At 36.4% G+C, this 25,208-nt stretch overlaps 1 protein-coding gene across 4 annotated transcripts in view; it reads right to left on the bottom strand.

The window, feature by feature from the left end:
• RBM27 (RNA binding motif protein 27) overlaps positions 1 to 25,208 on the bottom strand; it is a 75,467-nt gene that overhangs the window by 30,712 nt on the left and 19,547 nt on the right. The window contains exons 3-9 of one of the 4 annotated variants that reach the window (XM_029942190.1): positions 23,876 to 24,000; positions 16,725 to 16,816; positions 15,855 to 16,048; positions 14,848 to 15,111; positions 12,683 to 12,958; positions 10,276 to 10,410; positions 948 to 1,112 (exon numbers count right to left, since the gene is read on the bottom strand). In XM_029942190.1, coding sequence (XP_029798050.1) covers positions 948 to 1,112; positions 10,276 to 10,410; positions 12,683 to 12,958; positions 14,848 to 15,111; positions 15,855 to 16,048; positions 16,725 to 16,816; positions 23,876 to 24,000 — 1,251 coding nt within the window. The remainder of the gene's footprint in view (positions 1 to 947; positions 1,113 to 10,275; positions 10,411 to 12,682; positions 12,959 to 14,847; positions 15,112 to 15,854; positions 16,049 to 16,724; positions 16,817 to 23,875; positions 24,001 to 25,208) is intronic. The other 3 variants (XM_029942191.1, XM_029942192.1, XM_029942193.1) reach the window with 3 other exon arrangements.

Below are 25,208 nucleotides of genomic sequence, written 5' to 3'. Positions count from 1 at the left end.
GGGTTGAGATTAAGTGAAGGCACTGGTTTTCAAAACTGATTTAGAAGTCCTTGGGTCTCTTTTCTTTTTCTTGGTGGAAAAATGCTCTATGGCGTTCATGTTAAGTTTCAGCTACAAGGTAAGAGGCATTCAGATCCTTATTAATGGCCAATCAATAATATAATTCAAAATATAAGATAAAAAAAAAATTTTTAAAAAAATATATAAGATCAGCAAATTATGATAGAAAAAGGTTTCAGTTACCACTTGGTAGTCTTGAAAGAAAATCTCCTATAGCTTCAGGTTTTAAATAAGTTACATAATCAAATGACCTTGTGTTCTATAACTCCTGAGAATACACAGAACCCCTAGCAACTTAAAAGTCCTCTAGTCAATTATGATGAACTGAGATCTAAAGGGCAAGCAAGAAACGTTAAAAACCTCATGAAACACCCACAAAGCACTCCACAGGTCTTTCAAATGTACATGTAGGTAGGAGGGAAGAGTTCTCAAGAAACCCCTACATTATACATAGCCAGTCCGTACATGGGGCAGAGGGGGGGAAAAGACATGATTGTCCACGATCAGCAAGAAAACAGATGTTTTTGGTTTGTTTTTCAAAAACTAATCTGGCTTCTCTTATAATGTATAACTGATTAGAAAACATTCAAGTAGATATTCTCTTCTATTTACTGTATTAGAAATTAGTTCAAGGAACTACCATGACTTTTGTTACTGAGGCACTAAAAGTCAACACAGAGGACACCAGAGATGACAGACACACAGGAGGCCTAATCATCAAGCAACCACTAGGGACAAAGCAAAGAGACAGAGGAACAGAAAAGAAAACTACCTAAGACGTTTAGTTGGGAATTTGTGACGGCAGCTCAGGGTGCAGTCACCACGCAGGCTGGCAAGCTATGGTACAAAAGATCAGAGAGGCGGATGGCCATCTGTAGTAAGCTTACCTGGGACCAGAGGGGTGGGGCTGGAGACTGAGGTATGGTACCCAATGGAGGATCCCATGAGGTTTCGAGGTGGCACCAAACGAGCTGCCAACAGAGGAGGCGGTGTCCCCAACTGAAGTCGCTCAGATGCAGCAGCACCATGTTCACGAGAGTACATGGGCTGTCCTACAGAGGAAAGAACAGGAGGGCAGCTGGGAACGAGAGTCACAAGCTCAGGCAAAGATGTACTTCCCGAGACTTCAGCCAGGAACAGAAAAAGTACCAAAATGCCAGTCCAGAAAGGTATTACCAAGATTCTTCCTGACTCAAGAAACAGGCATATAACTGGTTAGGATGCAATGAGGTATAAAGAAAGAATAAGAATTACGGACTATGATTGCATAATCTCCATTTTTCATAATCTTAAGTGGAATAACTATGTACTAATTGTACCCAAAACTGAACAACCATATCACGCTATCATCAGATAAAGGTGCCCTGAGCACCCTATGTAGAGTTTTGTAACCACGAAGTTCTTTGAGGATTGTTGTGACATCCATTAAAAACAAAAACTCCTCTCCTCGAATCACATAATTTAAGGTTGACACAAAACATACTCCCATATCTGGGAGCAGAAAAAAGAACAATAAAGAAATTAAAAAAACAAAACAAAACAACACCACAAGCATATCTTCACAGAAAATGAGACATGTTCAAAAGAAAAACACTAAACAAGATAGTGAAAACTTGTTATCCCATGGGCAAGTAGATAAGAAGTACAGACCAAAAAAAAAGGACAAAACCCAAGATAAAGAGACCAACTACTCTACATATGAAATTACCTCAGATAGAACCACTTTTGGCGGGGGGGGGGGGGGAGGCACATTTAGAGCTTATATATATTAACACAGGAATGTCTGACACAATGAAGTCAAATTTGGTAAAACAAGATTTAAAAAGAATTATCAAGGAGGTTTTTTCTTTCATTGGTCACATAATAGTATCTGCTTTACTAACACCCAAGACCTATTTATAATGTTCACTTAATATTTTATATTTAAAGTCATATGTTCATTATGTGGCACAAGACAAAATGAATTTAGAATTTTTTATACCTAATAAATGTCCTTAAAAGGTATAAAACTCCAAAAGATTTTTTTTTTATTATTTCAATATTTATTTAAGAGAGAAAGAAAGAGAGAGAGAGCAAGCAGGGGAGGGGGAGAGAGAGAGGGAGTCACAGAATCCAAAGCAGGCTCCAGCCTCTTGGCTATCAGCACAGAGCCTAATAAGGGGCTGCAACTCAAAAACTGTAAGATCATGACATGAGCCCAAGTCAGACACTTAACTGACTGAGCCACCCAGGCACCCCTCCAAAAGGTTTTTAATACACTTTAACAGAACAAGCCACAAAACAACCACTTGATTTCACAGTAAAGTGAAAGTATATGTTTCTCATGTACTACCCTTCTTTTCCTACGTAGGAAGCGACAGCAGGTGACAAATCATACTGTACAGGAGACAAGAGAACTGTGTGCTTAGCACCGATTCTTTCAAACTTTGGATTACAAAAGGATCTTTCGATCATTACATTGCAAAAACAATCCAACGTATCGCCAATGATCTGAAAATAGTTGGTAATAACGACCTACTGGGCAGAATATCCTGCAGAATGGAGTATGCCAAAGAGAAAAATGGAGACTACATTTTACCTTTTGACACAGCACTCAATGTACTAAGTATACTTACCAGTCACTGTCTTAAAGTAAAATGAAAAGTTAAAGGCCTAATCTGCACAGTATCTTGTCAACATGAATGTCAAAGAACATGTGTAATTTCAGAAAGATGGCTGTTTTCTCAAATGCAGTCTGATGTTCTTCAACAACACTTACTGAGATCTCTGAATACTATTTCAAAATGAGAAAGGTCCTTAGATAAAAGGCTGATTGTAAGTCTGAGCAGAAGATTAAGAGGAACCTGGCATACCTTCCTATACACACCTGGTGCTTTAGAAGCATGACAACTATCAAACACTAGGTGGATCAAAAACAAAGCAATCTGCAGGAGCCACATGAAGAGGATCCCACTGGTCAAAGATGAAACCAACACCAAAAAGGATGTCATGAGGTGAAATATATCAAGACTGTTAAAACTCCATGAGTTCATAATGATCCCCTATGGAAGATCCTAGGAAAGCAGGTCATTTCTTTCTTGATAAATGACAGAAAACAAGCATTTATCCTGTCTTTCCTAAACAGACTGCATCTCAAGTCAACCAAATGGTTAACACTACAGAGTTCCACTTTGTAGAGTGCCAGTGAATGTAGAAGAAATTACAGAATTAGACTATCACACTTTTATAACCCTTAATGAAACAACCAATCTAAGCAATGACAACAAATGGCTGCTGAAACCATGAGCAACTTTCAAAATGGATGAATCAGGATGAAAACACCTGTACACATTGCCTAGGATTTACAACACACATAGAAGAAACCCCAGCATTATGTACACCATGAAATACTGCAGCAGGAAGTACATCAATAAAATACTCATGACAAAAAACAAACAAACAAATGTGAATCCAAAGTCTCCAAATTTGGAAATACAGAGGAAGAATTTGTTAAAGGACACAGGGGGATGTAATGTGCCAAGTCAAGAATGCGAAAAAATTCTTCAGGACAAATGATCAGTTTCTTCAACAAATAAATGTCAGGGAAAAACATAAGAAAAGGTACAAGAACCTGTTACAGATGTAAAGACCTAAGAAATATATCTTCTGGAGCGCCTGGGTGGCTCAATTATTTAAGCGTCCAACTTTGGCACAGGTCATGATCTCATAGTTGGTGAGTTTGAGCCCCGCGTCAGGCTCTGTGCTAAGAGCTAGCTCAGAGCCTGGAGCCTGCTTCAGATTCTGTTTCTCTCCTGCTCTCTGCCCCTCCCCTGCTCATGCTCTGTCTCTATTATTATAAATAAAAATGTTAAAAAATTTAACAGAAATATAGCTTCTAAATGTAATATGTTACCTTGTTTGGATCCAGCTTCAAATGAACTAGCTGTAAAAGGACATCTATGATACAATTTAGAAATATGAACACTGATTGGATATTTGACAAGAGTAAACTTATAAGTTATTTTGGGAGTGTAATAAAATATTGTGATTGTGTGTTCAATCCTTATCTTTTAGAGATATATAATGCAGTTTTTACAGATGAAATGTTATGTTTGGGCCTTGTTCTAAAATAACCAAGTCAGGCATGAGTAATAGATGAAGCAAGATAAACTCTGTATTTTCAGAAGCGTGGAAGCCCATGAGCACCTGAAGATTCCTACTGTATTTGCTTTCCTTTTTGTGTATATGTGAGATTTTCCATAGTAAGGTTTCTTCAACAAAATACGTTACAATAATGGTGAAGGTGAACTGATCACAATTTATATTCATTAATTTCAATTCTAATCAGCACAGAGAATGGAGAATTTCAAAGTGCAAACACCCCAAGTTGACAGATATTCCTAATTTTTTCATGTATCTTATATGCCTGATAGCAAAATTCTCACATTTTTAAAAAATAAAGTTTAGTTATTTATTTAGAGAGAGAAAGAGAGAGTGAACACGGGAGGATCAGAGAGACAGGAAGAAAGAGAATCCCAAGAAGGCTCCACACTGTCAGGGCAGTGCCCAACGCAGGGCTTGAACTCACAAACCATGAGATTGTGACCTGAGCCAAAATCAAGAATCAGACATTTAACCAACTGAGCCACCCAGAGGCCCCTGAAATTTTCACAATCTTAATGTTAACTCTAGTCAGGTGAAGACAGTCTTTATTGAAAGTGAATTTTTGGCTACTCATTGTAATTTCCTGATTCTGACTTTAACAGTATTCCGGGGGGGGGGGGGGGATCTTAAGTTTTAAACTAAAAGTTCAATTAAAAAACAAAAGAGCTATATCTTATAATTATTGGCCATAATGATCATGTCTCTTCAGTATTAGAATCCAAGGTCCCTGGCACACCATCTAAAGTTGCAGGGCCTAAATGGTGCCTGGTACACAGTAGGAATTCAATAAAGATTCACTTAAAGAAGCGATGAAGGCTTATTTATTAAAAGTATCCCAGTGAAAAGCATTTTGGAAGAAAATCTGTATGTTGAAATGGACAATAAAATAATGAATGCAAGACAAAACAAAGTAAAACACAAGGGAAGAGAAACCCCAGACAACATTCGACGATTCTATCGAATATGAATAAATTTTCTAGATCTCAAAATCCCAGATTCTGCACAAAGAAATGTTACGCATTCCACAGAATTAAATGCAGAATCTCAAGTTTAGGAGGTGTATAGGGCTTTTAGTAATTTTACATAGTTGATAACAAGAAATGCATGTTCAGAAAGATAATTTACATAAGAGAGAGTTTGAGCAGGGGAGGGGCAAAGAGAGAGTGGGAGACACAGAATCTGAAGCAGGCTCCAGGCTCTGAGCTGTCAGCACAGAGTCCGATGTGGGCCTTGAACCCACGAACTGTGAGATCGTGACCTGAGCCGAAGTTGGCACTTAACCAACTGAGCCACTCACGTGCCCCAAGACCAAATATAAAGGAGAAAAGGGAATATACTTAAAACTGGTCCTGAAAACTAAAACATTATACACTGAATTGGTTATTTCAAATCTGGGTAATATGTTTTAAGTACCTCAAAGGACAGAAGTGATTTTAATAGGTGTTATGATATTGCTCTCTCTCCATACACTCCATCCGTTGCTTACATCATTTTCAGAGTTATCTGTGACATTTTTAATGCAACAAAACAACAAAATCTCAGAGTTTCTTCTAAACTATATCTATTCAACAAACACCTTTTAAAGAGCATTAGTTATACAGTGAAGATAATTCCTTTTAATATCCAATTGTCCTACTTCAAAACAAGTAATAACCACAGGCTAGATGAAGGTTTTATTTTTGACAGAAATAGTTCCTCTGTCACCTGTATTTCTGAGCTGCTCTGTTCATCTAGTTACAATGGCAAAATATACTGTACTTGTTTTTTGTATTTTTTTACAACACATTTCTTTTCCACGATTAGATTTTTAGCTTCTTAGAAGAATCATTTCTTACTCATCTGTATATTCCTGGTACCTAACATTGAGGAGACTCCTATTTTTACCTTCAAAACCCCAGATTTCATTTTTCTCTATATATCCTGGGTTTCTATAGACGTAATTTTCACAACTAAACACCATCTAATACGCTGTATTCCACTTATAAACAATTTCTGTGTTGTAAATTTTAATGATAATTTTAACTACAATAAAATATCCATAATTTATACTTTCCCAACTTGTTAAACTTTGAGAGCTCAAGTTCCCTAATATATTGTAAACACAGTTTTTTACTTTGTTTAAAATGAAGTTCTAATTCTTTTGGAAATTACTCAATATGCTATTAAGAAAAAATATACCTAAACAATTTCAAGGACTCAACTGCTATCTCAAAGGAAATTAAAAAAAAAAACACCTACCTTTAAACTACTATATACAAAGATACAATAAATTTAAGTCTAACAAACTACATCAAAAAACTGTTTACCTGTTTACATTGTAATCGAATACTATCTCCTATGTTTTCAAATTTCTCTATGAATTTTAGAATCAAATTTTAACTTTTAAAAAAGGAAAAGAGTAATTTTCATTGCACAAAGAGTATTAAATTGTCTGATATGAATAATTCGCTAACTTTCAAAACCTGTAGCTGCCAACCAACTAAATCTCTTTAAGACACTGGTGCAGTATATGGCAGTAATTCACAGATGCCAAAAGGAAGCTATCACCTTTTTATTGGTCTGAGACAAAATGAGGGGGAAAATGTAATTAGTATTTCATAAAACCAAATATAAAAAGATTGTCCTTTTTTTCTGGTACTTTTTTTTTTACATAAAAAAATGTTTTAAATAGAAATATTTTTAAATAGAAATATTAAATATTTTCACATAGAGTTTTTAAATGGGGGCAAACAACTGCTCACCCCAATTTTCCTAAAAATGTTACTGGCCTCTGAAAAGCAGTTTAGAACTGGTGTTTTAAAAGGCCTTTGCTAATATATTAACAAAATATTCTTGCTTTTAAAAACAGAAAACTGGGGGTGCCTGGGTGGCTCATTTGGTTAAATTCAACTTTGGCTCAGGTCATGATCTCACGGTTTGTGGGTTCAAGCCCTTCATCAAGCTCTGAGCTGACAGCTCAGAGCCTGGAGCTTGCTTTGAAATTTGTCTATCTCTCAAAAATACATATTAAAAAAATTTTTTTAACAGAAAAATGGGAGTGCCTGGATGGGTCAGTCCGTTAAGTATCCGACTCTTGATTTTGGCTCAGGTCATGATCTCATGGTTATGATATCAAGTCCTATGTCAGGCTCTGTGGTGAGTGTGGAGCCTGCTTAAGTTTATCTCCCTGTCTCTGCCCTTCTCTCCCCCTCACACTCCATCTCTTTCTCTCCAGAAAAAAACAAAAAAACAAAAAAACAAAAAACAAAAGACTTAAAAATAGAAGAATGGTATTCAAGTAAAGTGAGGTTAGATACCTTGTTCAACTTGGTTCTCAAGCATGTAGCACAATACCTGGCACATAGCAGGCATTCAATAAATATCTGCTCAATTAATGAACTGAAGCCAAGTCACTAAAATAAATGGTAACAGATTTTTATAAATTTATAAAAATTTATAATTTTTATTCCAAAATGGAATTTTTACAGAATGAGTCATGATGTTAAATTTAACAATACTAAAATAAATGGTAATTGCTAGACTTAAAAAAAAAAGAATCAAAAACAAAACAGAATTTTTATTGTGTGTCACAACACTAAATTTACCACTAAGAAATATGCCATCTGCAATAGACTCTCAGATAATCTATTTTTTGTACTTTCAAGTTCCAAATCATTAACAAATAATGTTAAGAGCTCAACTGGGGAAAATAAATGATATAGGACTGATAAGTGTGGAATCCAGGTAAGAGATATATATGGGAGTGCATTATACTATCTTCACTTCTATATTTAAAATTTGTCTAATTATAAAATAAGAGAAGCAGTAAAACAAATATGCACTGTAAAAAGACACTAATGAGAAGACTATAAGAGGCTAAGGTGGGGTTTCTGTTCTGAAGAACAGAAACATAAACTTAATATACGTGAACATAAACTTAATATGCATGAAAAGAAATCGAACAGTAGGCTTTACACATCACTATGTAAGAAATGCTTTATGGTCCTGTCGGAGTTTACAACAGGCCAGCAATGCTCCCCACGGACTTAGAAGATTTGGGGTTTGAAAGAAGAGAAGAGAGAGAGCAGATCACTAGGAATGAATTCAGGAAAAGAAAATTAAGTCAAGACAGGGGCACAGACAAGATGTTAATGGCCTAATGAGAGAAGACGTATGTGAGAGCGCAGTGAAGAGATTACCTATGATAGAAAGAGAAGCTACAGGGAAGGGTTCATCTATAGTTTAGGAGGAAATGGTGGCCACTACAGAGTTCTCATGAGGTACTGTCATGAATGGTTTTCCTAGGAAAACTAGCTTAGCAGCATTATGTGGTATGACGTAGGCAAAGTGAAACATACTGGGAGTCAAGATGAATACAGCAATAATCCAACTGTGGGTGAGGGCAGGTTCACAGAAGGAAAAGAGAGAAAGAGATATTTCAAAGAGAAAGAGATACTGCAAAGGAAAAGAAAAAGGTTTTTTTTTTTTAATTAACTAGATATAAAAAAACAAAGCAATGGTCAATCACGTCAAGGTTTCAGTTCTAGGTGATTAGATGGTTTTTATTTCAATTGATAAAGACAAAGCTAGTGGAGACAGACTTAAAGAGAAGGTAGTAAGTTTGATTTCAGAAAAGTTAAAATTTAAGAAGACAATTGTTATATTATAAAAATAACCACTATATCTAGCTTATTAGATGCCAGGTACTATTTTAGATGTTTTAGATAGCTGTATTCATTTATTTCTCAAACAGTCTTAATGAGGTAATATTATTATTCCCATTTTATAGAAGAGAAGACTAAGCTACAAAGAAGTTAAGTAACTTGTCCAAGGTCACAATGACAGAAAGTAATGGAACCAGGATTTAAAACTGGGTTATTAATTGCTTTGAATTGCCTCACCATGGCATGATAAAGATGAAAAAAATGTTTATGATAAACTCAACAGGATAAAAGATAAATTTATCCATAAAGTGACACTGCTCTGCAAAAAAAAAAAAAAATCTCACAATCTGACATTTTTACCAACTAATTACCTCACTTTTATGTTTTTAGAGAAGTATTTTTAAAAGTTTAATTTTTTTTTTTTTTTTGAGAGAGAGAGAGACAGCGTGAGCAGGGCAGGGTCAGAGAAAGAAGGAGTCACAGGATTTGAAGACAGGCTCCAAGCTCCGAGCTAGCTGTCAGCACAGAGCCCAACGCGGGGCTCGAAACCACAAACCGTGAGATCATGACCTTGAGCCGAAGTCAGACGCTTAACCAACTGAGCCACCAAGGCGTCCCTAAAAGTTTAATTTAAATAAACTAAAAACTAGTTTATTTTAAATAAACTAAAAACAACAAAGTCACCTAAGAAAAAAGAGAGAATTAAGACTCAAGAACAACATATTATTATAGTTAAACATAAATGTTATAGGGACGCCTGGGTCAGTTAAGCAGCCGACTTCAGCTCAGGTCATGATCTCACAGTTCGAGCCCCGTGTTGGGCTCTGTGCTGACAGCTAGCTCAGAGCCTGGAGCCTGCTTCAGATTCTGTGTCTCCCTCTCTCTCTGCCCGTCCCCTGCTCACACTCTGTCTCTCTGTTTCTCAAAAATAAATAAATGTTAAAAAAAATTTTTTTAAACATAAGTATTATAAATATCCTAGCCACTAAATATTACAGTTTAAATAATTTTTGCTATCTTCACTCCAGCATACAAGTTAAATAATTATTAGGCATAGTTTATCTGACCTTTTGTATAATCTTAGAAGATAAGCCTTGTGTTTTGAAAATTCAACCTGAGGAACAATTTTTGAACAGAAGCTTGAAAATAATTTCCTTTAGAAGAGAACCAAGCTTCAAGAGCTTTAGGAGATACAAATGTTGCTACCTCCTCTACAGGAGAGGAGGCCTTGCCCTTCTCCTCCATGAACCCGAGAGTCAATACATGCCTAAATAAAGAACATAACCACATAGTAACCTGCCTTCTGAATACAAATATAATTTCTATATGGCTGTAAGAAGGGAAATAAATTATATGTTTTTAAAGGATAACACTGAAACCGAAGCTTTTCTATACCCTAGCAACTCTAAGTTACGCAGCATTTACTTACGTTCCGATACTGTATAAAGGAGGTTCTGGGGTAAAGGAGGAGGTAGCCTTGCTCCCACTGGGGCAAGACTGGGCACCGCACTTGTCCCGGGCTGCTCACGGTTGCTTATCAAGCTTGACTGTGTTATGGGTGGTCCTAAAAATTAAAAAAAGAAAAAGAAAAAAGGAAGAACATTAATGTTTCCTATCTAACAGAAATACTATACTGGTACTAATTTGGAGAGTCATCATTAAACCACCTACTTTACCTCAGCACAGAATTAAGGAATTCAATATACAAAGAGGCCTTACCAATGTGAGTTGCGAATTTAATTAAGATGACACTTTAGGTCTAGAAAGACAAAACAACTCTAGGGTACAAAAATCCAGGGTGGTTACCTCTAGAGAAAGGGAATGAAAAATGGCTGACAAAGAACTTGCACACACTTTCTGGGATGATGGTAAGTTCTACAGAACTCAAGTTCTACCACATTATGGACATGTTTAAATGTACTGATGGTCTGTAACGTAACAGGACAGGCATCAAAAATAATGGGATAGGGCGCGTGGGTGGCTCAGACAGTTAGGCGTTCCGACTCTTGATTTCCGTTCAGGTCATGATCTCATGGTTTGTGAGATCAAGCCATGCTTGGAATTCCCTCTTCCCCTCTGTCTGCCCCTCCCCCAAGTGCACACACACATGCTCTAATAAATGTATAAAAATAATAATAATGGAAAATATATAAAGATATGTGATAATAGAAATATGGTAAAACATTCATCAGAGAATCTAGATGGTGAGAATATGGGTGTTCAATGTGTAATTCTTTCGACTTTTCAGTTTGCTTAAAATTTTTCATAGCTACATGGAGAAAATGACATTATTGGATTTCACTATTAAACAGAAATGTTCCCACATATCACATCTTTTATTGTGAGAATTTCTATATATGAACATGTTTTTATATCTGGGGAATAAAATCTCAACTTGAGCTTCACAATTACACTACATACTTGACAGTATTAAATCGATGTATTAAATGTCTCCAAATCTTTATCAACTTTAATGAAGTGTCTTTTTTGTAATTCCTCTTTTATTTTTTTTTTTAGTTTTTATTTATTTTTGAGATAGAGAGAGACAGAGCATGAGTGGGAGAGGGGCAGAGAGAGGGGGAGACAGAGGATTCAAAGAGGGCTCTGTGTCTCACAAACCGTGAGATCAGGACCTGACCTGAACTTGGATATCAAGTGACTGAGCCACCCAGATGCCCCATGAAATGTGTTAAAGAATGTTACTGCAGGAAAGTTAGGTGATCGGTACATGGGTTCATGCTAAACTATTTGTTACCTTCTTCTGAGTCTACAATAATTTCAAAACTAAAAGCTTAAAAAAAGAAAACTGAAAAAGTACTGCTTAATAAACTGAACGGCAATCATTTTTTAAAATAACAATCTGCTATCTCTTAACAATTTTTAATGACACCACATAAATATTTTCTTCTATCTTTGCACACATATGAACATTCACCACACAGGTTTTTTTAGTTACACAAAAAAATTTAGTATTGCTTCTGTTCTTGCTAAACTAGCAACTGTTAAGGATTTTTAAATGATCATTTAAAAAAATGTGGTACTTAGGGTACTCAGTGGCTCAGTTGGTTAAGCATCCCACTTCAGCTCAGTCATGACCTCACAGTTCTCGAGTTCAAGACCCACATCAGGATCTGTGCTGACAGCTCAGAGCCTGAAGCCTGCTTCGGATTCTGTGTCCCCTCTCTCTCTCTGCCCCTCCCCGGCTTGTGCTTGCTTTCTCTCTCTTTCTCAAAATAAATAAATAAAAACATTTCATACTCAATTTTGGTGAATGTGATAAAAGCATACTGTTCACTAAAGAATAAAGCAAAAAAACAATAAATAGTCCTCATCAGTAAAGAGAATCATACTAAAGTACACACTAGTGAAATGATAAGACTTTTGGAATTTACTCCAGCAATAACGAGCCAAAAAGTGCACACACGCTGGAGTGGGGGGCCGAGGGAGGGATTGAAGGAAAAAAATAAGACATAAACAGCTGAATGCTGATAATCATGGAGTTGGAGATTGTACATGTACACCATATTATTCTACCTCTGTGATTATTTGAAAATGCCCATAAAAGACTTTAAAAATTATTTTAATATTCTAGAAGAGATTTTAAGACTAGGAAATTTCATTAACCAAGTGGCATATTCTTTCTTCTGACATCTTCAAATCAATAGATTTCTTGAGATGTTGTCAATTCACAAGATTTTGACTCCCAAGATTTTTTGAAGGTACCTATTATTAATCTTTCAAAATCTTTAAATCTAGTGTCAAGTTAGCTAAGAGAGGGATCCTTCTAAATACAGTTCTTTGCTCAAGAAAGAAATATCCACCAAACATATACTTACTTGGTATGGGAAGCACAACAGAAGGTGGAGGCTGGCCATGTCCCTGGGGAACAGGAAGTCTCATACTATGGCCAGGGCCTGGACCTGGGCCGGGGCCGGGGCCGGGGCCTGGGCCTGGCATCGGAGGCATTAACATTCCAGGAGGCGGTGGGGGAGGAAGCCCGGGAGGAGGAGGAGGGAAAGGAATCATGCTTGGCAGAGCAACTTCATCAACAACCAGGGGATCATTTCCATGATCAAACTGACAAAGGTCACCAAGTACACAAAATCCTCTTTCTGTAAGAACAGAAGAACAATCTTATTATGATCTATTTAGAGTTCAGAAAACACATAAAACAAGACTCTGAAAAGCCTACCAATCTGATTTACAAAGTGCATTTTCTCCAAGGAATTTAAAGCCTTCTTAGTGTTACTCTGTTAATCACATATCCCTGAGGTAGGGCCAGATGTGCCCTCTACCTTCTGAGGCTATGCTTTGTGGAGGTAGCAAGTAACAGGGCCCCAAACAGGCCAGCAGCCACTATCAGATTAACCCATTTGCCATTAAGTTTCCATAATAAAAATTCAGACTCAGGGTGCCTGGCTGTCTCAGTCCACAGAGCATGCTACTCTTGATCTTGCAGTCATGAGTTCGAGTCCCACACTGATCTTAGAGATTACTTGAAGGAAAATAAAAAAATTCAGATTCAATACAGCAGGTAAAGGCACTTAACTAGACGATGTAATTTCAACTATCTATATTCATGGTATTATTCTAAATTCTACATTCTTTCTATACGTACAGTTTGAAACTTTAAAATATTAGAGTGGGAAGGGGTGCCTGGCTGACTCAGTTGGTGGAGCATGTGATCTTGATCTCAGGGTTTTAAGTTCAAACCCCACGTTGGATATACAAATTACTTAAAAATAAAATAAAAGAAAAAAGAAGAAAACCTCAATTTACTAGGTTATTCACTGCAGCATTGTTTATAACAACAAAATGTTAGAAACACTGCAAAACCCCATCAATAACAAAGTTAAACATGTTTTTCTACATATAGAATATTAGGAAACCTAAAAAAAACATTAAGGAAGCTCTAATGTATTAACATAGAATAACTGAGAGAAAATACTACTCTATGAGAAAAAAAACATGTAAAAGAATCTGAATAGTACACGAACATTTATGTAAAACAGAAAACAGAGGAGAATGTACATATTTGTTTATGTACACATATTCAGACTATGTCTGAAAAGATACACAAGAAATTAATAGCATAGTTCTGTCAGTTAAGCGCCTGACTCTTAATTTCAGCTCAGGTCACGATCTCACAGTTCGTGAATTCAAGCCCCTTGTCAGGCTCTGCACTCACTGCATTAAAGCCTCCTCGGGATTCTCTCTCTTCCTTACTCTCTGTCCCTCTTCTGCCTATACTCTTTCTAAAAATAAATAAAGTTAAAAATAAATAAATAAACCAACAAATAACATTAAATTGGCCATGGGAATGAGAACTCTGTGGCTGGAAGACCAGGGTGAGAATGAGATTAATGCTTGAATTATTATTTGATTCTATACCCTACTTAAAAATAAAATGCAAAAATATACATTCTATATTTTCAGAAAACATTTTACAACGTGTGCAATTTGCTTCAAATAATACAGGCCCAGAAGAAGGAGGAGACACGCAAAGATGAAAACAAAATTGCCCTGGAGCCCCTAACTGCTGATGGGAGATCATGGATATACTAGGGTTAATTACATTGTTTTGTCAACATTTATTAATTTTTAAATATTTCCATAATAAAAAATTAAAATACATATACACCTAGATTCATTCAAATGGAAAGTCAGCAAATTAAAATTTTAACTGGGTTATAATGCTTAACAAATTCCCAGCACCCAACACTACACAAAACATTACGATTCCTAGTGCCTACCAAATGCTGTGGTATTTACCCTTCCTGCCTGAAGTAACAAGAACCACAGAAAACAAATGGATGAAATCCGAACACTCTCTTAACCAGATCCCAACTATTAAATCAAAAAAGCAAGTCAGTATGTGCCAAAGGAGATTTTCCTCCTCATTCAGCTCTTTTAACAAAATCTAGACTAAAATGTAAAGGTCTACAATATTCACATTTGCTTTACTAATACTTTCGGGTACAATATAAAGGAGAAGTTTTACCATCATAATCTCTGCATCGCCTCTTTGGTGGTGGGTTTCGACCAAAAGAATTGGAAGAGCTATGATTGTTGTAGTAATTAGACCAACTCTCCGTTGTGTTTTCAGAGTGGTGCGCAGGTGCGATCACAGTAACAGTGCTGGGAATCGACTGTGCCCCAGAGGAGTACTGCTCAGAAGAGCTCGGAGGCGGTGCAGACACAGGCACATAGGAGCTCTCCAAGTCGTTCCTTTCACTCTTGAACTTTGATCTTTCCCTGTGCTCTGCTTTAGAGACAAAATAAAAACAAGAAACAACTAAGATGAGACATTTATGTTCTTAACCTATGTTCTTTCCTCACACAACAGGGAAGAAGAGAAGGCTGCAGCAGACTTACTGAGCTTTCCATATTTCAAAGTGCTCTCATTCTTAATACATCCTAAAAGCAGGAACATCAACAACATGATGTACCTTGACCAAGAGCTTGTATAAAATCATCTTTCACAACATCAACATTAGCGCATATGAAGACAGACCAGCTTCTCCACTGCTAGTTAACAAGGAGGCTATCTACGAACTGACTTCCAAATTGACATCCCCGTTATCAGTGGTCGGGATCCCAGCTATCTACCTTCATTTTATTTTTAATTTTATAAACTCGAGGCAATCTTAACGCAAATCAATTCCTTTTAGTAAGAGAGGGCGTTGGAAAGAGCAGGTAATCCTCTTCCCCCAAAGATGGCTTTGTTGACTAAATGACATTAGTTTCAATTATACAAAATGACTTTAAGCCTAGACATGTACCATGAGACTCATGAACAGCTTCTTTTTAGTCAAACTCCTTTGATTCCTTTGAGAACAGAACCCTATCTTTGTAACAAAATCAGTATTCGGTTTTTTGAGACAATTCTAGATTTTACATTGCTCAGACGTGTTAAAGGTACATGTGCCTTTGGAGAAGTTCTGGTACTACTATGATACAGGAAGGTAAGCGATACAGAGTTTTTGGGGGGAAGCCTCATCTACTCACCAACATTTCTATTTGGATCCCGGTCTTTGCTGCGCCCTCGACTTCGGCTTCGACTCCGACTAAGGCCTCGGCTCTTACTCCGGCTCTTACTCCTGCCTCTTCTCCAGTCGTATTTCTCACGGTACAATTCATTCCGCTCATAGTACCGGTCATAGTCTCTCCACTTTCCATCTTCCCTTTTTTTCTCACGTGTTCTATAATACACAGATATAAAAGCCATATGTACACTATAGAAACCAAGTATGCAAACAAATCAGGAGTATGAAATACCCTCCTTGATTCATCAAAACTCATAATGTCTACGCTTTTTTAGAAAGCCATAAAACCACAGCATAACTCCTCTGATCCACTATATAAAAAGAAAAAACATTCCCTCAAGTACACTGGGTGGGGAGAAATAAAAAAAAAAAAAAAGAGGTGAATCCAAAGTATGGGGAGGGGTAGGGGAAAAAAAGAAATTTAAAAGCAGGAAAGAAAAAAGGCTGAAACAAAGTTTTCCTAAACAAAAGACTAATTTCTGGATGGCAGGCTGATGATTCAACATATAAATTGAACTCTTTGTAATATAAAATACTATGAATGATTTTAATAGTGAGCACCCCTAACCAAATGGAACATTTCACTAATATCCTCTAAGGAGACTACTCCCACCCCTGTGCTCCTGGGGAAAGCACATAATGATGACTGTTTATAAAATGAAGAGAAAGTATGACAAAGACAAAAAACAGAATGGAAGAAAGGTAACATTCTCTTTCTCTAATCAGTTTGGGGGAGGGGGGCAGTACTTATGTTAGAAATCCCATTAATGCCCTTACAAGAAAAATAAAAAGTGAATTAGGAGTGTCTTCCTAATTAAATATAAACACAAACCTTCGTTCACTAGATTCTGAACGAGTCTTCTGGGGACTAGGATACTTCTTTTTTCTGCCATCTCGTTCTTCCTCTGCTGGCTCCTGAAATATCTACATGAAAGCATTCATTAGAAAGAAGATCAGTCCTTCTACCAATTACGAAACACATCCACCAGATAATCTTTCTAGTGCAAGAGGAGCACAAATACACTGAAACAGTGAAGTCAAGAGGCGCCTCGGCAGCTGAGTGTCCAACTCTTGGTTTCAGCTGAGGCCATGAACTCATGGTTTATGGGTTCAAGCCCTCCATCAGCATAGAGATTTCTTAGGATTCTCTCCCTTTCTCTCTCTTCCCCTTTCCTGTGTACTCTCTCCTGTTCTCTCTCAAAATAAATAAACTTAAAGAAAGAAAAATTGTAGTCAAATCACATCCAAAAAAGTTAGTCAACGGGGGGCAGTAAAAAAGATGATGAAATTACTCTAACAGTAATACATAAATTTTTAAATGTTAATTTAAGGTAGACAATAGAATTGCAGGAAGAAAACAGCAATTAGTCCCTCACAATAAAACAGTAAGTCTGTATTTATAAGTATCATAGGTAAAATGGTTTGTCTTCCTAATTATAAAATATACTCATAATTTGAGGCTGTGGATTTATTTCATAGAAAAGGTTTCAAGAAAAAAAGGTAAATAAGTGCCATAAAACTACACATTTCATGAGATTTACAGGAAAATGGTATTGGAATCAATGGAAATATTATCTTCTTTTCTTTTTATTTTTTAATGTTTATTTTTGAGCGGGAGAGAGACAGCACAAGCAGGGGAGGGACAGAGAGAGAGAGACACAGAATCTGAGGCAGGCTCCAGGCTCTGAGCTGTCGGCACAGAGCCCAGTGTGGAGCTCGAACCCACATGACCTGAGCCAATGTCAGGCAGTTAAATGACTGGGCCACCCAAGAGTCCCAAGAAATACTGTCTTCTTTTTAAAGCCTAACAGTAAAGAGTGACCAGAAGTAACTTGTGATTTTATTTTTTATAATGTTAATCTCAAAACAAATATATAACCTTTACTAGAGAAAAGTGAAATAAAGTCATTTGCAAGAGCTAAACAAATACATCTAATGGAGAAACTCAACAAACAGGAGGTCAGTGAATGGAACAGATGATAACAAGTTAGTAAAACTCAGGCAACATAAAATGGGAGCCACAATATGGCAACCATACGGTGCTGGCTAAAGTATTATACATTTGTTAAGACTATATTTAAAAATCATTTTCTTTACCTATTTACAGGAAATTCAGAGTATATATTAATCCCTTGGGATACAATCAACAAATCCATACAGCAAAAACTCTACAGAGCAAAAGACTGAGTGCTTTCAAAAAATAAAATTTATGGAGAAAAAAGGAGGGAGGAAAAGAAGAATGAGAGAGACATACAGGTAGATGTAAAGGGCAGATTTAAAAATTAAAAGAAACTTAAAAGACATCAACTTGGGAGATCTTTTTTCTTTCTGTATTTTGCAACAATTTTCTTGATGGATATGCATTAATTCCTAAGGAAAAAGACTATTATTAAAGAGTTAAAAGATCCAAGAGAAATAAAAACATAAGGCCACCCAAAATCTTGGACATGAATGTTCAGAGCAACATTATTCATAACAATAAAAAAGCATTAACCACTTGTCTATCAACTCAAATTCCATCAGCTGATAAGTGGATAAAGAAAATGTGATATATCCATAAAATGGAATATTATTCAGCCATTAACAATAAATACATGATATAACCTAGATGAACCTTGAAAGCATCATGCTAAAGACTACCAATTATACAATTCTATTTATATGAAATATTCAGAATAGGCAAATCCATGGAGAAATAAAGTAGATTAGTGGCTGCCTTAGAGAGGGATGGGGGTTGGGAAAGAATAGTTGGAGGGTGACAGATTAATGAGTACAGGGTTTCTTTTTTGGATAATTAAAAAGATTTAAAATGGAACATAGTCATGGCTGCACAATTCTGAATACAATAAAACCATCACATTCGTGCACCGTGAATAGGGAAATTGTATGGTAGGGAAGTTGTATTTCAATAAAGCTATTTTTAAAAAGCCAGAGAGCCTGTACAATATAGATGAATCTCACATAACAAACTAATGGAGTGTGTCTGGTGGCTCGACTGGATGGGCAGCCGACATCGACTTCGGCTCAGGTCATATCTTCCTAAGTTCGAGTCCCGCATTGGGCTCTGTGCTGATACTGGATTCTATACCTCCCTCTCACTCTGCCCCTCCCCAACTTGTGCTCACTCTTAAAAATAAAAGAACATTTAAAAAAATAATAATGAACCAATAGGGTATGTGGCTAGCTCAGTTGGTGGAATATCCAACTCTTGATCTTGGGGTTGTAAATTCAAGCCCCACATTGGGCATAGAGATTACTTAAAAATAAAATCTTAAAAAGAAAAAAAGGAAGGCAAAAAACTATGATTCCTTTTACAAAAAATGGAAAAAAAAAAGAGGAATTAGTACATGGTGTTGAAACAAAGAGTACTAGTTACCCTGGAGAGAGGGAGAGAGGGAAGTGAGAAGGAATAAAGAAGAGGGAATTGTTTTTAAAAAAAGAAAGTTCAACCAATCTGATTATTTAGATCTCAATTCAAACAAATAGGGGAAAATGGGCATTTATGAACAATTAGAAATTTAAATAATGCCTAGGCATCTGTTAATATTAAGGAGTTACTGATATTTTATAAGATAAAATATGTGTAAATATTACTTTCAAAATAATACCTTTTCAAGATGCAATGAATAATAAGAGATAAAATGACATATCTGGGATTTGTTTAAAAATAATTTAAGAGGATGAAAAGTGGCTGAAGAACAGTAAAAGACATCTGCTCATGGATCTATAATCACTGAAGGGGAATGATGGGTACATGGAGGCTCATTTTATTCTGGCTTCTTTAAAACACTTCCATAATAAAAACTTGTTAGAAGTTAAAAAAAAAAAAAACTTCATTCTATTATAAGTACATTTTCTAGAACTTCCTGGTGGTAAGGATAGGTTTTTCCACAATTAGTTCTAACTTAATCTAAAATTATTAGGCATTATATTGCCTTATATATTCTTGAATTCAGACTATATACGAAGACTTCAGGACACCTGGGTGGCTTAGATGGAAGAGCATGCAACTCTTGATCTCAGGTTGTGAGTTTGAGCCCATGATAGGTGTAGAGATTAATAAAAAATAAAAAATAAAGCTTCATAAACCAACACCTCTTAGCTACTTCAATCTTACTATTCTTTTCTTTTTTTTAATGTTTATTTATTTGCTTTGAAGTTTTTTTTTATGTTTTTCATTGAGAGACAGAAAGAGACAGTGCAAGCAGGGGAGGGTCAGAGAGAGAGGGAGACACAGAATCTGAAGCAGGCTCCAGGCTCTGAGCTAGCTGTCAGCACAGAACCTGATGCGGGGCTCGAACCCACAAACCGTGAGATCATGACCTGAGCAGAAGCCGGACACTTAACTGACTGAGCCACGCAGGCATCCCCTGCTTTAAAAGAGAGAAATGAGCCAGCTGGGGAGGTGCAGAGAGGAGAAAAAGAGAATCCCAAGCACTGACAGCACAGAGCCAGATATAGGGCTCAAACCCATAAACTGTGAGATCATGACCAGAGCTGAAACCAAGAGTTTCAGCTGACTAAGCCAGCCACTGAGGTGCCCCCATCTTACTATGCTAAGAATATGAAAGGTAGATTTCTTTATAGAATCATATTATGACCAGGCCTGGTAATTTTTTTAAGTTTCTCTTCTATGATGTCCAGCTGACTTAAATGTTTCTACTTTATATCCTTGATTAGAAGTCTGATCATTACACATTTAAGAAGTTTTAATGATTATCTTGTTCTATCGTGACTACACCAGTCCGAGAGCCTCCATTCCATTGGGCTATTTCTGATATAAAAGCATACTAAACAGGTATTTGGATGAGGCAGGATTGGCTGTGGGCTGATGGGTTGTCGGGGCTGAGTGACAAATACATAAGAATTCATTATAACTACTGTCTCCTTTTGATGTATGTTGAAAAATCTCTACACTATTTTTAAAAATTAAAATGAAATAAGAATGTTTTCAGACAAACCAAAAGAGGGAAAAACTCTGCCATAGTTTCTCATATTTCTAGGCATAAATCGAAAGCTAAGAAAAACTGCCTTCTAATAGTTCAGATAAATCATGGTAGAGTGCAAATAAGGAATTATAATACCAAAGATGGATGACTTCTGCTCATTCAAGAACTCAGACAGGGTAAAAGGGTTTAATTAACAGCCAGTTATAACTAGAGCGAATTTACAAATAATTGTCCAACTACAGATAAAATACACTGTGCTTTATAAATCATGGCACATATATGCCACGGGTTTTTCCGGCACCAGAATGAGTTGTGTCAATGATCCAAATTCTCACCTGGTTCCCCATGGGAACAATAATCTAACTGTGAAACAAATGATGGCACAACATAGCTAATGTTCAAGGAAAAAAGTTAAAATGGCTAGTCCTTAGATGGATTGCAACTCTCTACACCGCTGAGAGCCACTGCATCAACCTAGCACAGCACAGAAGAATAACCAACTAGACAAAGGTATGTGCTCCCTCAAACCCCTTTCTTCCCACATTATGTAGCAGAATTACTATAAGCTACTTTACTTATATGCTATCACATAAGTGTTATTTATGTCGGTGATGACAATTAAGTTGTATATAAAATCTTAGAATGCAAGAAAAATACCACACGGTGTTATCTGAAGTATTTATACGAAGAAGCTGATATCCATTTTTCACAATTTTCAAAATCAGAATTTACTACGATACAAAATGAAACAGTGCAACAATTTGGGTCTTTTTAACTGTCCTTTAAAAACTTAAAACAATGCTATCTTTCAAAGAGATACTTCTAGTCCACTGAACTTCAAAAACTGTAGAAAAGGACACATAGTGCAAAAATTTTAGCTTATGTTAAAAGATTTAATCTGTAAACACTGACCAAAAATTATACACTAACAAGTACAGTAGAAAAGTTTCTTTCTATTTCCATTACTTGAAGTAACACACTCAAAGAGTCTCTCCTGTTTTAAAAAGATTTTATGAAACAATTATAGAGCATGAGCCAAAAACAATAATGCAACAGTGGTTTCCAATGATCTTAACTATAGTCACATTTTGTTTTTGTTTTAAGTTTATTTATTTATTGAGAGAGAGAGAGAGAGAGAGAGAGAGAGAGAGCGTGCATGTGCACACACACACAGGAGCAGGGGACGGGTAGTAAAAAGGGGAGAGAATCCAAGCAGGCTCTGCACTGTCAGCACAAAGCCTGATGCGGGGCTCGAACCCACAAATGTGAGATCATGAGCTGAGCTGAAGTCAAGAGCTGGATGGACGTTCCCCCAACTGAGCCACCCAGAGGCCCCTTGTTTTCTTCTAATGATGGATCAACTCGATCAGTCTAACATTTAAAACTGGAGCAGAAATGACAACTAAATGTAATACATGATTCCTAGGATTAGTGTATTGAAAGAGGAAAAAAAAACCTGTAAAAAAAGGGACATTGAAAAAAAGGGGGTGGGGGTACATTGTTGGGACAACTGATAAAACTGAAATACAAACACATGAAAGTATTTGACAAAATTAAATTTAGTGAAACTAATAATGATGAACATCCTTTTTTTAAAAAATTTTTTAACGTTTATTCTTTTTTGAGTGAGAGAGACAGAGGGTGAGTGGGGGAGGGACAGAGAGAGTGGGAGAGACAGAATCAGAAGTAGGCTCCAGGCTCTGAGTGGGGCTCGAACTCATGGACCATGAGACCATGACCTGAGCTGAAATCGGACACTTAACCAACTGAGCCACCCAGGCACCCATGAACATCCTTATCTTAAGAAGTGCACAGACTACCATGAGATCATAATGTGTCTAGCTTACTCCTAGAGTCTGAGCATGAACGTTCTGGGTGTGGATATATAAAGAGAGCAAATGGGGTGGTAGATCTTCCCCGGATGTTATATGGATGTTTTAGGTACTATTCTTATATTTTTATGCATGTAAACAATGATCATTTCCCTGATGTAAAAATGAAGTCATTTACTTAAGAGCCATAATTGTAACTCATGCAGCCTGATTTTAGAATGCATATTCTTATAATTCTGTGTGGTCTATACATAAAAAGAATCACAAATGGGGGTGCCTGGCTGGCTCACTCAGTAGAACATGTGACTCTTAATCTCGGGGTTGTGAGTTCAAGACACACACTGGGGAAGGAGGGAAGGAAGGGATGGAAGGAAGAAAAAAAAGGAAGAAAGGAAGGGAAGGAAGGAAGGAAGGAAGGAAGGAAGGATTACAAATGAACTCTGTAAAAAGTTTCCCCGTAGTTCAAACAATTAGATTACCTTATAAGGCACCTTATAAGGTAATCATTCTTTTTAAACTCAAATGTTGTAAAAATGTTTTTTTCTTTCATAAGTTAACAATGATATTTATAACTATATTAACTATAAAAATATTCTATGGTTAAAAAAGAGAAAATGGTTGGTCTATAATATGACAATGTGTCATTTAATGATTTCTCTTGAGCTTTCATCAATATTTTACTTTTGGTCAAACCTCTATATGTAATCAAGTTTTCTCTTTCTAAAGTCACATTCGAATAAGATTTCTCTGAATTTCTCAATATTACTAAAATATATCTTGGAACACTAAATAACATTTCCAGTCCAAAACTAAGAAGCCCTGATAAAGAATCTGTAATGTGCCAAACAAAGAAACTTCAATCAGGAGATAATTATTTTTAAAGAGGTCAACTTCCAACTAAAAATGACAGCAGTAATAGGATCTCCTAAGAAGCCCCCGAGGGGCACCTGGGTGGCTCCGTTGGCTGGACGCCTGACTTTGGCTCAGGTCATGATCTCACAGTCATGGGTTCAAGCCCCACATCGCGCTCGGTGCTGACAGCTCGGAGCCTGAAGCCTGGTTCGGATTTTGTGTCTCCCTCTCTCTCTGCTCCTCCCCTGCTCGCTCTCTGTCTCCGTCTCTCAAAATAAAATAATACAGACATAAAAAAAATTTTTTTTAATGTAAGAAGCCCCCAAAAGGAAAAGAAAACTTTGCATTACCTCTTCTTTAATTTCTTCTTTTTCTTGGACTGGTGGTTTTGGCTCAGGCTTAACTGGTTCCAACGGTGGAAGGTAGTTCTTAGTATAGAGGCTTTCAAACAGTTTATCCACAAAACCTGAAGTTTCTAAGGAGAAGAAACAGTATTTAAATATTGCACAAACAATAACCAAGACTGACAACACCCCCCTCAGCAAAGCTGAGGAAAACAGAACACCTTCCACACTGACAGAGGAACCAAACTGAGTCTACCCTTTACGAGGGAGAATCCCATGTCTGGGTTTTTAAATCCTTTGTACATTCTTGCTCGTGTACAAGTGATGTATATACAAGACTGAACACGAAACAGTAAAATACTGGAAAAAGGGTAACTTTCCACGAATAAGAAACCAGTTAAATAAAGTATGCCACAACCATACAAGAGAATACACAGAACTCTAAAGAGAATGAATATGGATAACATCACACCTCAAAGACACAGACTAAATATTTGTATCTGTTTATATTTGCATAAAAACAAGTCTGAAAGGACACAAAAAAATGACAAAGTTGTGTACTGGAGGTGGGAAGGGAGCAGATGAAAAACAAGTGAGACAGACTTTTCATCATATTTTTCACAATACATACCTTCATACTGTTGGATTAAATGTACTACCTATTCAAAAATTTGATTGTAAACATTTTAAAAATCACTCGAAAAAATAAAGTTTGGTATGAGAATGATATGAAAATTTCTTTTTGTGTTTTACTTATAAGCTACTGTATTTTGTAACTTTTTCAAATTAATTGGAAGAAAACATGAATTTATTAGTAACAACTAAAAGGTATATTAACATATAGCACACTCTGCTTACACTGCAATTACTATACATTTTATGTAAATAGTTATTTCTAAAATGTAAAATTAATTTTTCTTCAAAAAACTAAGTTTTCAAAAACTTTATGGTATTAATTTATATAGTAAGCATTTTCTGTGATTATAACACTGTTAGGCATTGTTAACTGTTACACATAACTTTAAAACAATAAATTGCTCAGACTCTTCAAAAACCTTAACGATCAAAAAGACTTCCTTCATGTTTCTGTATTTCTAAAACATTTTTTAAAACATGTATTACTTTTGTAATTTAAAAGACCTATAATCCAGGGAGCCTGGGTGTCTCAGTCAGTGAGTGCCCAACTCTGATTCTGGTCCAGGTCATGATCCCAGGGACCTGGGATCCAGCCCTGTGTCAAGCTCTGCCATAAGCGTGGAGCCCGCTTGAGAGTCTGTCTCTCCCGCCTCTGCCCCTCCTCCATTGTATCTTCTCTCTCTCTTTCTCTCTCTCTCTCAAA

This window comes from Suricata suricatta, chromosome 6, assembly GCF_006229205.1.
Source record: "Suricata suricatta isolate VVHF042 chromosome 6, meerkat_22Aug2017_6uvM2_HiC, whole genome shotgun sequence".
Lineage (NCBI taxonomy): Eukaryota > Metazoa > Chordata > Mammalia > Carnivora > Herpestidae > Suricata > Suricata suricatta.
The sequence above is the reverse complement of the archived record's forward strand: the minus strand, read 5'-3'. Positions and strand labels throughout refer to the sequence as shown.